The 14,639-nt window shown below is 37.9% G+C and overlaps 1 protein-coding gene across 4 annotated transcripts in view; it reads right to left on the bottom strand.

Annotated features, from left to right (window-relative positions):
• The window catches only part of POLR3G (RNA polymerase III subunit G), a 104,844-nt gene that overhangs the window by 26,338 nt on the left and 63,867 nt on the right, over window positions 1-14,639 (bottom strand). For all 4 annotated transcript variants that reach the window (XM_047730889.1, XM_047730891.1, XM_047730888.1 and 1 more), the window contains 3 exons: window positions 9,286-9,435; window positions 6,441-6,570; window positions 1,005-1,061 (listed from right to left, as the gene is read on the bottom strand). In XM_047730889.1, the coding sequence (XP_047586845.1) occupies window positions 1,005-1,061; window positions 6,441-6,570; window positions 9,286-9,402 (304 nt within the window). In that variant the 5' untranslated portion in view covers window positions 9,403-9,435. The remainder of the gene's footprint in view (window positions 1-1,004; window positions 1,062-6,440; window positions 6,571-9,285; window positions 9,436-14,639) is intronic.

Below are 14,639 nucleotides of genomic sequence, written 5' to 3'. Positions count from 1 at the left end.
CTGAGACAGGAGATAGGAGAGTGTTCCAGGGGAATCCAACTTTATCAATGATCTACCCTGGAAAGATCACTATAACCCATAAAAGCAATAATGCTGGTAAATGCCATTTATGCTCTTACATAAAGGCAGTTTCCACAAAACACCAAGAACAGAAGTCAAAGGGAAGTAAGTTAAAAATGAGAAGACCTGGGTTCTAGTCTTACTTAGCAAGTCACCCTGATAAATCACTCTATTTCTATGGCAACGTTTCTTTATCTGCAAAATGAATGAGCTGGATGAAATCTCTAGCTTCTTCCATCTTGCCTGTGCTTAAGGAAAATTTGTGAACATTGAAAAACACTCTCTTAGCTATGGTTCTATTGAAAAGGTATCTTAACAAATAAAAATAGCCTCTGTGTGTTTGAAAGAAAGGAAGATCCACGAGCATGGCTTAAAAATGTCCTTTAACTAGTCTTGTTTTCTCCTCAAAAGCTGTAAAATCACTCACAAACATGGAAGTATTACTGGTATTGTAGATTAAAACTAATTGTAGCGAATGGAAACGGAAAGCCCTGATGGGTTTGACAAGTCCTATTTTATAAAAAAGTATCTTAAGAACTTTAAAATCGGGTGCCTGGGTGGCTCAGTGGGTTAAGCCTCTGCCTTCGGCTCAGGTCATGATCAGGGTCCTGGGACTGAGGCCCATATCAGGATCTCTGCTCAGCGGGGAGCCTGCTTCCCTTCTCTGTCTCTGTCTGCCTCTCTGCCTACTTGTGACCTCTCTCTGTGTCAAATAAATAAATAAATAAGAACTTCAATATCACTTCAACTCTTCCTTGTTATAATACAAGGAAGTATCCTAGTTTTCAAAGGATATACATTACTAATTAATTACAGGAAAGGAGCAAGACTATTTTCCTATAGTGTAAATTCCTATGGTGAAAATAGAAAATTTTCCCTAAAAAAATATGGGGTAGGGAGATAAACTTTAAACATTATTTTAATACTCTCACTTTTATAATTACCTGGTATCCATTCCTCTTTGTAAACCTTCATGTATCTTTTACTATATCTTTCAATATCTAGAAAAAAGATAAAGTATTCATTAGAGAAGTCAAGAATAAGCCTGAACTTCAGCCACTCCTAAGCCATAACTAAAAACAGCAGTTTTATTTTTATGTTAAAAAATAAAACATCTTTGGGGCGCCTGGGTGGCTCAGTGGGTTAAGCCACTGCCTTCGGCTCAGGTCATGATCCCAGGTCCTGGGTCCGAGCCCCACATAGGGCTTTCTGCTCAGCGGGGAGCCTGCTTCCTCCTCTCTCTCTGCCTGCCTCTATGCTTACTTGTGATTTCTCTCTGTCAAATAAATAAATAAAATCTTTAAAAAAAAAATAAAAATAAAACATCTTTTATTTCAGGGTCCCTGGGTGGCTCAGTTGGTTAAGTGTCTGCCTTTGGCTCAGACCATGATCCCAGGGTCCTGGGATAGAGCCCCAAGCCGCATTCCCTGTTCAGTGGGGATCCTGCTTCTCCCTCTCCCTCTGCCGTTCCCCCTGCTTGTGCGCTCTCTTTCTCTCTCTGTTAAATAAATAAATAAATAATTTGAAAACAAAACAAACCAAACCCCCAAAAACATCTTTTATTTCACACATAGGGAATTTCCTATATTTGTACATAATGTGTTCCTGAACACCTATTGAAAAGTTCATTAAATATTACAAGTTTGAGGGACTGGCAAGAAGCAAATGGGTATGAATGGCTGGGGGTGAGCAGAGACCTAAACCCTAACACAGTGTTCAGAATCAGACAACCTGACTGATTTCTGAGAATATTCACAAGAGCCCAAAGCCAGGTCAGGAGGCTACTTACATATACAGGCAAGAAAGTCTTCTTGTGACATTAGCCTCCAGCTCCCACTCTTAAAATCTTGTTTAACTGGGATGTATTGACTATGTGGAGATGGAGAGCTGTATGCTCACCTCCAGGGCTTGGTATACACATTAATACACAATTAGGCTTCTCAATGAGCTACTCTTCACAATCCAGTGAGGAGGAGAATGGGGAAAAGGGTAGGAGTAGCTAAGTTTGGACATGAGGGGGTATGAATGAGCAAGCTTCAAGTCTTCCATGCCAACTACTGACAATTCTGCAGGGACCTTCTGCACTTGCCCCAAATGGGACAGGCTCTTACTTCTGCTTTGTCCACTTTGCCACAAGAAACTCCCTCAATGAGGGCCCAAACTTTTTCCTAGCAACTTAAGTTGGCAAGCAACACCACCAAGCCATAGCCTGAAACCATGGCTCATCACAGAAAGTGGTTTAGGAGTATAGCCATGAAATAGGGAAGTTAATACAAATGATGCAAATGTAAAAAGCAAGGCCCAAATATGTACTGATTTCTCTTCCATGTTAAGAACATGATTCCACATAATACTGATAGCACAGTGTTAAACAAAAATAACTAAAATAAATAGTAGATCAGGGAGACCAAGAAACCAAGCTCTTCTAGGTTTTAATTGTTTTGACATCAGTATTTTTTTTTTTTAAGATTTTATTTATTTATCTGACAGAGAGAGAGGGATCACAAGTAGGCAGAGAGAGGCAGGGGGAAGCAGGCTCCTTGCTAAGCAGAGAGCCCGATGAGGGGCTCGATCCCAGGACCCTGGGATCATGACCTGAGCTGAAGACAGAAGCTTTCACCCACTGAGCCACCCAGGCGCTCCTTGATTTCAATCTTGCTCTCAAGCTTTTTATTTGTAAAGAGAAGTCAGCACAGATGACAGATTTGCATTTTGAAATTTTCTCCACAACAGATTGCATATTTTGGAAAAATTTAACCTTTAGTAGTAAACTGCAGAAGAATAAGCAATATTGAAAACCAACTACTGAGATCCAGTTAAAAAGAAGTAAAGGATTTAAACAGACATTTCTCCTAAGAAGCTATGCATGGAAAAAAGCACATAAGATGTTCAAAGTCATAGTTATTTTGGAGACTCAAATCAAAACCACAATGAGACACCACTTTATACCCAGTAGAATGCCTATAACCAAAAGGCAAGGGTATGGAAAAACTAGAACCCTCATGTATTGTTGGTAATAAAAATGGTGCAAGCACTTTGGAAAACAATTTGGCAGGTCCTCAAAATGTTAAATATAGAGTTACCATATGATTCTAGATACATACCCAATAGAAATACCTCATGTCCACTCAAAAACATGTACATAAATGTTCAAAGCAGCAATAATCATGATAGCTCCAAAGTGGAACTGACCCAAATGTCCACCAACTGGCAAATGGATAAACAAAATGTGGCACAAAAAGCGATGGAATGTTATTTAGCCATAAAAAGGAATGAAGCATGTTGTACCATCAGTGAATCCTGAAAACATTATGCTAAGTTAAAGAAGCCAGGCACAAAAGGACACATTTTATGATTCCCTTTTTGTAAAGACTTTATTTTTAAGTAATCACTACACCCAATGTTGGGCTTGAACTTACAATGACGAGATCAATAGAGGCATGCTCCACTGACTGAGTCATTTATATGAAATGTCCAGAACAGACAAATCACTACAGACAAAACAGATTAATGGTTGCAAGAGAATGAGGGGTGATTCTAACAGGGATAGGGTTTCTTTCAGGATGACGAAAAAGTTCCAAAAATCAGAGAGTAGTGTTGGTTGCATAATTCTGTAACTACACTAAAAGCCACGGAATTACATATTTTATTTTATTTTATTTTTTAAAGAGTTTACTTATTTGACAGAGACAGTGAGAGAGGGAACACAAGTCAGGGGGGCAGAAGAGGGTTAGCCTGCTCTGGGGCTCAATCCCAGGACCCTGGGATCATCACCTGAGCCGAAGGCAGATGCTTAATGACTGAGCCACCCAGGTGCCCCAGGTAAATGTATAATTTCTATTAAGCTTTTGAAATTCTAAAAGTGGCTTACAGAACCATCACAACTATCACTCCTGTTTCTACCTCATTGGCCTTGAGTGGTTCAGGAGATTTATCTGGGAACCATCGATCAGACACTCTCCATATACCCTTGCAGCTGTAATCCATTAAAGTAATAATATTCATCAGTGTTTTTCTTTTATTACAAAGATAATAAATTTCATGTAAAGAAAATACCAATCATTTCTATAATTCTACCCAAGAACATTATAAACAAATTATGAAGATATCACAACAAGAACATTTTTATTCTATGCCCTTGGTTCTTTGTAATCTCAATACCCTGAGCCACTAGCCACTTAATTACCAGGAAGCCTTGAAACCTCTTACCCTTATTTATTTACATGAGTCCCTAAGTCTCTCTTTCCTAAAGCATGTAGGTGGTGAGTGAGAGGATAAGGCTGGTAAAGGTACAGTGGTACAACACTACCCAGAATACAGCTCCCTCTGACAGTTGCATACTTCTGTTCAGTCTGGCCAATTCTTTCTCATTTGTGGTGTGCAGGGTATATAAACATTGTAAATATGTATACACACACACATACATAAGCATATATATATATATATACAATATATATTATATTAACCTATATACATGCATATGTATGTGTATGTTTTTTCTTAAAAACTTCATTTTCAACTATAGTTTTCTAAAAACATATTACAACAGAAAAGAAAAATAAACATGAAGATTTTGAAGGAGAATGTACTTCTATCAATTCAAAGAATTCTATGCAAGCATTTTCTCCAGAAAGAAAGAGAAACAAAGATTCCTTGTATTTTTAAATACTTTGTGCAATTATCAAAGATAAAGAGCCTCTTAATCCAGGTACAAGCCAACTACTCCCAGAAACCAGCAACAAAATAATGTTCCTAATGTCCCTGTTTAAAAGACTCATGGGTAGGCTTTAATAAAATGGCATACTTGTAAGTTAGACTAGTACTTTAATAATTGTCATATTTAGTTAGGTTAATCTGTTCCATGGTCTAGAGAAAACACTAATTTTAAAAAGATTAAAGTATACCCTATTATTTTTTCTAAGAATAAATGTTTATTAGTTCATTTAATCTTACTTTTTAAAATCTTTAAAATGAGAGCTTTAATTTCATTTTTTAATCAAACAGATAAAAGCATGCAACATAATCATGAAAGCAAAAAAAAATTCAGTATTTTTGAGATAAAAATGTCTTATGAAACCATTATATCAATTTTAGGCCATTATGTCTAAAAATTAAATGAACTTGTCTAAAATGCTTCTTATAATTATAAGCACATATAATATTACTATGTAAGACTTTCTTTTTGACTCTTAGTTCTAAGTCTTTTACGCAGAGTTAAAATGGAATGCATTTTTAATACTAATGGAATGAGATGATACTGTATGAATTTCTCATTCTTTAATGATGTTGTTTTGGGAACTCAAGGATGATATTGATCTCTCTAATTTCATCATTCAAGGGCAGAAACTGAAAATCAATATAGATCTACTGTGCTAAATAACTACTCAGGAATGGGTTCTCTTCCTCTAAAACCACTTCCCACTCCCTGTCTGAGACTGTCAAGCCTTCTCCAGCTGTAATTTCTCCTCTCTGTCCTTGGTATAACCAATGAATACATGCTTGATGCTTCCTATTATGTCTGATATAGAAATAATAAGCCAAAATATAGTCAAGGCTTTTAAAAGTTTTAACCAAAATATTAAATTATCAGACTGATATAAAGAATAATAATCACTGCATTATATACATATATGAGCAAAAAAAACACTTTAAATCTAATAGCAGGCAAATACAATAAATAATGTTATATACGCACAATGAAATACCACATAGTCATTAAAATTTCCAAGAATACTAAGGATAGGGGCGCCTGGGTGGCTCAGTGGGTTAAAGCCTCTGCCTTTGGCTCAGGTCATGATTTCAGGGTCCTGGGATCGAGCCCCGCATGGGGCTCTCTGCTCAGTGGAGAGCCTGCTTCCTCCTCTCTCTCTCTCTGCCTGCCTCTCTGCCTACTTATGATCTCTGTCTGTCAAATAAATACATAAAATCTTTAAAAAAGAAAAAAGATACTAAGCATATGTGAAAAGGCTAATAACTTGCTATTGGGTAGAAAAGGAAGATACAAAGACCATGAATCCAATTTTATAAAAAGAATACCCATATAAAAGAAAAAAATCCAGAATATACAATATAATATTAATAGATCCCTAGACATATGCATTATAGGTAACTTTCATTTTTTAATATTTTTGTTTCTCAAAATTTTCACCAGACGCATAAAATTTCTCTTGAAAGGTAATTTTAAAAATAAAATAACAAAAAGTTTAAAATACATTTTTTGTTAAATCAACATTAAGTATGCTTTTCCAAGGTAGTGGATAATTTCTGATTGAACTAAATCCATCAACCATTAAATGCATTAATTGACCTTTGTATCTTATATAGAAACATTATTTCATCTGTATCCATTCAACCACATAATCAAAGATTCTACTACCCACCTTGTTTTTCTTCAGGTGTTTCTATGTAATAAGGCATTCTTTTCATAGTTTCTCTCAACTCCTGTTTCAAGGCCAGCATATAATCTTCACCCTCTCCTGTTTTCAGTGGCACTGGTTTATAATCTGTATCCTTTTTAAGAGACAATTTTTTTAATAAATTAAGTTTTTAAATATCCCTTTTGTCTATGATCTGGAAAATGTCAGTTTTATTGAAAAACTACATCTTACAGATTTTAAGTTTTATAATCAGCTCAAAAGATGTTGAACTTTTGTCATCTTTTTAACCTTTTAGCCCATTTCCTACCTTGTTCTTATTTTAGAGGTAGGAAAGAAAGATGCTTAATTTTCTTTCTGACCACACCAACAGTTATTTTGTTACATAGTCCGTTGACCTTGATTACAAAGTTTAGAAGTCAAGGCATCCAAATGACAGCAACTGCTTTAGGTTCCTATTAACCTCAATTAGTAGTGGTGGTATTAGTGGGAGCAGTAGCTTACAAAAAAAAAAAAAAAAAAAGAATAAAAGTAGCAGCTGTTATTTAGCAAGTGGTTACTCTGACCAGGATGTCCTCAATATACAACATCCATGATCCCAGTTAAGTATCATCAATATTTTCCCTTTGACAGTAAATAAATTGAGAAGTGAACAATCTCTAAGCTCATATGACATGTAAATGACAAAGCAGGAATTTGAATTTACATTTTCAATTTTTTTTTTTTTTTTAGACAAAGAGAGAACACACGCATGTGGATATGTGGGGGTGGGGAGATACAGAGGGAGAAGGAGAGAGAATCCCAAGCAGGTTCCATATTCAGAGCAGAGCTTGACCTAGCGTTTGATCCCAAGACCCTGAGATCATAACCTGGGCTGAAATCAAGAGTCAGATGCCCAAATGACTGAGCCACCCAGGTGCCTCTCTATGCCTTCAATTTTAAAGAATTACACACATGCACATATATGGATATATGTATGTATAATCATAAAATAAATATGTTTATTAAATTGTGGGGCCTCCGGGTATATAGTAAAGACATTTCTAAAAAAAAAAAAAAAGACATTATCACAACTAAGTATAGGATACATTTTCAAAATTTCACTCTGAATTTATTCATTCATTCTACAACTATTTATTGAGTGCTTACTATAAGCCAGACATAGACAACAAGAGACACCATGATGAACTAATCAAACTTCCTGCCCTTATGGATCTTACATTCTAGGGGAGAAAAACACAAGATGTAAGTAAACAATGAGGAAATACACAATTTCAGATAGAGACAAGTGGCATGAAAACAAGGAAGCTGGGTAGAGGAAAGAGTGATGGACAGAGTACATGCAGGCTGGAGGTAGTTGGTCTAGAACACGGTAAGCACACATGACCTCTCAGGAAGTCACGTTTGGGCAGAGCTCTGGAAAAAATTAGGAAGCCATCATGGAAAGACTTGAGAACAACAGATGGCTCCAGTCAGGGAAACCAGCACAGGAAAATGTCTGAGAGAACAAGGAGGCCATGATGGCTAGGGAGAGAGAAGGTTGATGACAAGAAAAGTTAGAGAGACACCAGCAAGGCCATATCAAACAGAGCCAGTTTGCCAGCAGTAAGGAATTTTAATTTTATTTTAAGTATAAAACAACATGTCCTAATATTCCCAGTGTTTAGAAGTATCCTCACACATGCAGAAGAGCTTGTTTTAAAAGAAATCAATGTAGGGGTGCCTGGGTGGCTCAGTGGGTTAAAGCCTCTGCTTTCAGCTCAGGTCATGATCCCAGCATCCTGGGATGGAGCCCCGCATCGCATCGGGCTCTCTGCTCAGCAGGGAGCCTGCTTCCCACCCCCTCCTCAACCCGTCTGCCTCTCTGCCTATTTGGGATCTCTCTGTCAAATAAATAAAATCTTAAAAAAAAAAAAAAAAAGAAATCAATGTATAAAGTGACATTATGCCTCTGCATGGGATGTTTACTGTTGTTCCAGGCTATTTACTAAATATCAAAAAGGGAAAATACCAAGAGCAAAAAGTAGAGACTCCCTGTGTAAGACATCTAGATCCCTAAATACATTTGTTCAGGGTCCTCTACTTACATAATTCTTTTGACAAGTGACTTTTCCCTTTTGAGACAGGGGAAAGATTTCTGGATTGAGAGGTGTATGGTTATTTATGATTTTTCATTTTTTTAATACTGTAACACATACATACCTGGAAATGTAAGCTCAGGTTTTAAACTAAATGCAAAGTGAAAGCATTAAATATTATGCCAATTAAGTTTACAGCATACTCATTAAATTTAAAAGCAACACTAAATGTAGTAGGAACACTTAGATGTTGAGAAACAGCAACAAAATTCAAATTGACTTTCAAAAAATAGAGAAATAAGCACAAAAAAAAAAGTGGAGTAGGGAATAGTAGACTGAATGGTATTCTAGGGAGTAAAATCAAATTCTATAGATATAAGATGAGAAGAAAATCATTAAGTGAAAGTCTGGTAGAGTGAGGACCATTGGGGACCATTGTAAAATCTAACCTGACTTTCAAAAATATTATTTTGATGTTGGAATACATCAGAAACAGCAATAGAAGATGCAGGAATTGAAAAAAATTCTTTCTTCGTTCACACAGGACTGAGTATATTTAAGGAAAGGTGAGTACAGTTTTTTCTGTGTTTTAAGAAAGCCGTGTTAAAAATCAGAAAGAGGTTCAGGGAAGAACAGCAGCAGCAAAGCACACTCTTTTTGGCTTTCTTACATTTAAGATTTTATAATGGTATCCTCTATTCAGTCCTATATGGAATTTTAATTTTCTTTAAAACATGAAAGAACCATAAGAAATCCGCCTTTAATGTACTTACGGGAAATAGAGGAGGTGGTTTCAATACTACATCAGGTAACTTTTCACCTCTGCTAAACCCAACGGCCTCAATATTAAAGGTATAAGCTGCACGTCCGCGTCCTTTATTCCCAGCCATCAGAATTCTTTATACCAGAAAAGTGGGTAAATTCTGAAAGACATCATGTAAAAAAGGAAACCAATATTTTAAAGCAAAACATAAAATTCTGCCCGTTAGGTAGCACGGCCAATTTAAAATACTTCTGGAAAGTATTTCCAGAAAGTAACTTGTAAAGAAAGAAACATACGATAGAGTAATTTCTGGACCCCTCACACCTAGTCACACCTGGCAGGTGACATGAGGATGGCCTCAATTCCTCACTTCGGCCCCAGGTGAACAGCTGGCCCTGGGGCTCCCTTGAGACACTGCCTGGACACTGTACAACCAGCTGCTGCAGTTCTCTCCACCTCTCTGTGATTTGGCATCAAGATCTCGGACCTTTGTGAAAAGCGTGGACAAGAAAGGTCTAGCTGATGAAGACAGACTGACTTGCTTTTACATTCAACGTGAAGACTATCCTTAGTCACACACACTATCATTAGTCATATACATTGAGATTTTTAAATGATTTATTTATCCTAGAATTTGAGTTTTGGAAAGAATCCTTGAGATCTAATGTAATGTCCTCTTAGAAATGGGAACAGGCTCATTAAGACTCTGAAGTGTGTCCAAGCAAAAAAAAAAAAAAAAAAAAAAAAAAAATTAAATTAAAGGTACGATAAACCTGTACTCTTTTCACTTTGGGGATGGCAGAGATGTCACATACTCAAGTTTTGCATTGAATTTCTGAATTGTCTGAAACATGGTTATACTATAGAGTGAGAAGTGAGCTGGCAGCATATTAACAGGGGTCCCTAAACCAAGGCTCTTTCATTACAAGTCTGCATTCGACTATAGTGATGATTTTAACACACATCCTCTAAATCCCTTTTCCCACTGATACATCATTCAATCCTGCAAGCCCAACAAAGCAGTAATATATCCATACCACTCAACAGTCCCTCTCTCTTTCTCCCTTGCCATTATTTGTTGAGAACATGAGGTCATTTCCTGGACAATGCTTCTCCAAATTTAAGGCACACAAGAATTACCTAGGATCTTGTTAAAATGCGGAGTCTTTCATTTGGCTGAGAACCTGCATTTCTAACAAGCTCTCTGGGGATACCAGGGCCGCTAGTATGCAGTCTAGCCTTGCTAGACATTCTTCCATTTCTGAATCAGAGGAACTGAATCCATGAGATGTGGCTTAATACATTCCTCTAGACCCTGTATTTTCTAAATAGGTGGGCTAGACGTTTACTCAAATTTGAGTTAAATTTTTTGCAAGAAGACTTAAAAGAGATGCTCTGTTCTTCCTACTTCTTCACATCAGGATGCACATGAACTCTCTCGGTGATGTTCTCTGGTTGAGTGGGTTCAGGTACTATCAGTCTGTTTCATCTAGTATAAACTTCCCTATCAGTTTCTACCTAATGATTTTAGCAGCCATTGATGATTATAGTCTAAATTCATCATTCCATTATGGACTGTAATTCTATTCTTTCCATATCTACTAATATGGCATTCTTTCAGGAATCAATTTCCCTCAATCACTATTTAGTTACAAGGAAGCACAAGTTATACAGGAAAGGTGCTTATTTTAATAATCAGGCTCATTCCATCTGTTCAAAGAGAGGGAGAATATCCAAATGGCTGTGTTTAATTTGCTGAGTCACCCAAGCATACGCTGAGCCCACACAAAGCAGGTTTCCCAAGTATGAAAACTGCTGAGCAGAAAGACACACCTTTACTCTAAGAAATGAAGTGTGGGAACCCAGGAGGCATGGTTGAGACCATGGGCTTAATTCTAATCTAATCTAATTCTAATAAAGATTAAGAAGAATTCTGGGTAACATTTCCCAAAACACCTGGATCATAAGAATTACCTGGGGAACTTGTTAAATATACAGAATCTCAAGTGATCCTCAAGTATTCAACCTTACACCAGAATCTTTGGAGGTGGACTCTAAGAATCAGTTGGGAAAATTCACCCTAAAAAAAGAGTTATCAGCTACCACTGCTTGATGAAATACCCCTTGAGAAATATCAAACCCTGCTGCCTCTACACTTCCATATTTATGAAACACCTTTGGGTATATAAACCGATATCATTAGTGAATACACTGCCCTTGGCAGAAAAATCAGTCCTAGCTCTTGAGCCACCCTTAATGATTACATGGTATTCTGGCCTAGAGATTCATCTCTTTTTAGTTTGGCTATTAGGAGTCTTTCGTCCCATACCTAAAGAAACTGACACATTCATCTTCTTCTCTTGCAGAGCTGAGACGTATTTCTTGGACTCCAGTAACTGTCTCATAGGAAAAATGGCTCACAAATGAGGCCTAAGCCTCAATCTTTGGAATCCTCTGAGTCGACCACTACCTTGTCCTTTTTTCACCCTCCCAAACTTCTTAACTAAAGGGCTTTTTTTTTTTTTTACCAACTTTCCCATTTCCTCATTATCCAAATCTTCCTCTACTTCCTATAGACCAATTTCACTGAGTCATTCATTCAACCAACATTGAGCATTCCAGGCACTGTGGCAGGACCCAGAAAGCTTTGAATAAAATTGTGTCCCTGTCCTAAGAGCTTGTATTTCAGCAACTGAAAGAACACAAACACGTAAACAAGTAAGCGTGTAACATAATGTATGTATTCTTGTCGTGGGCTGAATTGTGTGTCCCTCCCTCCCCCAAAATATGCTGGAACTCCTAACCCCCAGTACCTGTGAATGTGACCTTCCTTATTTAGAAGTAAAGTATTTGCAGATGTAATCACATTAAGATGAGGTCACAGCAAATCAGGGTGAGCCCTCTTCCAATGACAGGTGTCCTTCTAAGAGGGAAATCTGGGCAGAGAGACATGCACAGTGGGAAAACACCATATGAAGACGAAGGCAGCTAGTGGAGTGCTGCAGTTACAAGCCAGGAACACCAGACAGTGCCAGGATGTTCTACAAGCTAGGAGAGGCAGGGAGCAAATTTTTCCTCAACTTTGTCAGAAAGAATGAACCCTGTTCACATCCTGATTTCAGACTTTGTACCTCCAGAACTGCAAGGGAATAAGTTTCTGTTGTTGTAAGCCACCCAATTTGTGGTAAAATGTGAGAGCAGCCCTAGAAAATTATCAATACAGCTCTGAAGAAAAAGGACTCATGGTAAGGGGATAGAGAACAACAAAGGGGTATGGTAGTGGCTTTTCACACAAGGAAGGGATTTCTCTGGAGGATAAATCTGAGCAGCATGCTGGAGAAGGCCTGTGAGCCACAGGAGCGAGGGGCAAAGCAGAGATAGAGAGAGAAGGAGAGCAAGTGCAGAGGAAGAAGTTACATGCTGGGAGTGTCCGAGGAACAAGAGAGCCATGTTGTTGGTAAGGAGTGAGGAGTAAAGGGAGGTGGGTTGAGGCCAGGTTTTGTGGAACCCTGTGTGAGCTGTGGTAAGGGGTTTGACTTTTACCTCACTTGTGATGGACACTACACTCACAAAGATGCTGAAATGCAAAGGCCCCAGTCGTCCCCAGTGGTAAAATCCACTGTCCTTTTGTCATGCTCCTGGACTTCCAAAGCACATAGCTCACTGTTGCCTCCTCCCTTTTGGAATTCTCTTTCCTAGGCTTTATTAAAACTCCAGGTTTTAGGGTGCCTGGGTGGCTCAGTCAGGTAAGTGTCTGACTCTTGATCTCAGCCCAGTTCTTGATTTCAGGGTCATGAGTTCAAGCCCAGTGATGGGTTCCTCCATGGGTGTGGAGCTTACTTAAACAAACAAACCTCAACAACAACAACAACAACACCCCTCCAGGTCTTTCTACCTCACTGACTTTTCTTTTCTTTTCTTTTCTTTTCTTTTTCTGTCTACTTCTATTCTTAAAGTCCTAAGTATGGTTTCCTTAAGGTACAATCTTTGGCCTTCTGCTCTTTTTGGTCTTGGTCTTCAGAAAACACATCCACATTCAGGGTGTGATGACTAGTCACACTATTATCTCCAGCACTGACCTTTGTCTTGAGTTTCAGCCCATGTTCCCATTATCAAAAGAATATCTGGAAAGCACTTTAAACTTAAAATACTGAGCTCGTCTTCCCTCTACACCAACTAGCTTTCCTTTCAGGTATTACAACCCTATTTCCGTCCATGGTATGTTATTTTCCCAGTCACCAACATTTGATGATGTGGAGGGCATCGGTATTGATTTCTCACTCTTTTTCACCCCCCCATCAAATCAATCAGCTAATTCTTCCTTCAAAGCATCCCTTCCTTTTCATTTCCTCTACCATAATCCCATGTAGCCCCTTTTTACCTCACTTTTGACTGACTGCAAGTTTTGTCATATCCCTTGTTTTTACCATTTATTTGAATTTATCCTTCTACATTATTCATCCTGAGGCATAGTTTTGATTATCCTACTCTTCTCATTTCCTTCTTGGCTATGGAATTGAGTTCAAGTAATAATTACTCGACCCAAGTAATAAGGGTCCTTTTAAGATGCCTGCACCATTCTCCTGACTCCTTCTATCATCATATCTTGTTGACCATTCTCTCCACTGCAATCTACTCCCTCTTTATTCCTGCCTCACTGGATCCCCTTTCACCTTAAGATTCAGTTTAAGTCCCTCAAAAATCCACAACAGTCATTTTACCCCACCTTGCTCTTAAGAGAGATCCTCCTATTAAAATAAATAAAAATTGAGGTGTTACACATCACTGCTCTTTAATTCTGGAAGAAATGCCGTTTTTAGGAAATGGGTCTTTTCCAAAGGGAAGGAGTTTCACTTATGTTTTCTGTTTGTTTATTTCTTCGGCTGTAGTAACAATAGAGATTTTATACCCCTCACTGTCTAGGACAGTGCTCTCTAGACAGTAGCAGTTCCACAATTAATGTTGAGCTCCTTCTTTCTTTCTTTCTCTCTTTCTTTCTGTCATATGATTTCATGAGCAAACCTACCCAAATCAGTCAGCCAGTTATTAACATTATTGTTGGTGGTGTTTTTAAACTTCCAGAACGTTAAAGTTGGAGACCTGGATGTACACTGGAATCATCAGAATTTAAAAACAAAACGAAACAAAACATACCTCAGGCTTCCCCCCCAGAACAACAAAATCACAATTTCTGGAGATGGGATTTAGGCCTTAGGAATTTTTAAAGCCTTCCCAGAGATTACAATGTGTAGCAAATTAAGAACCACTGATTCAGATTAAACTTTGCATTTTGTAAAAGAGGAAAGTGAAGCCCTGAGAGGCTAGCTGACTGCTGACTGCCTAAAGACACGCAATTAATTCCTA

Source organism: Lutra lutra, chromosome 5 (genome assembly GCF_902655055.1).
Source record: "Lutra lutra chromosome 5, mLutLut1.2, whole genome shotgun sequence".
Taxonomy (NCBI): Eukaryota; Metazoa; Chordata; class Mammalia; order Carnivora; family Mustelidae; genus Lutra; species Lutra lutra.
The sequence above is the reverse complement of the archived record's forward strand: the minus strand, read 5'-3'. Positions and strand labels throughout refer to the sequence as shown.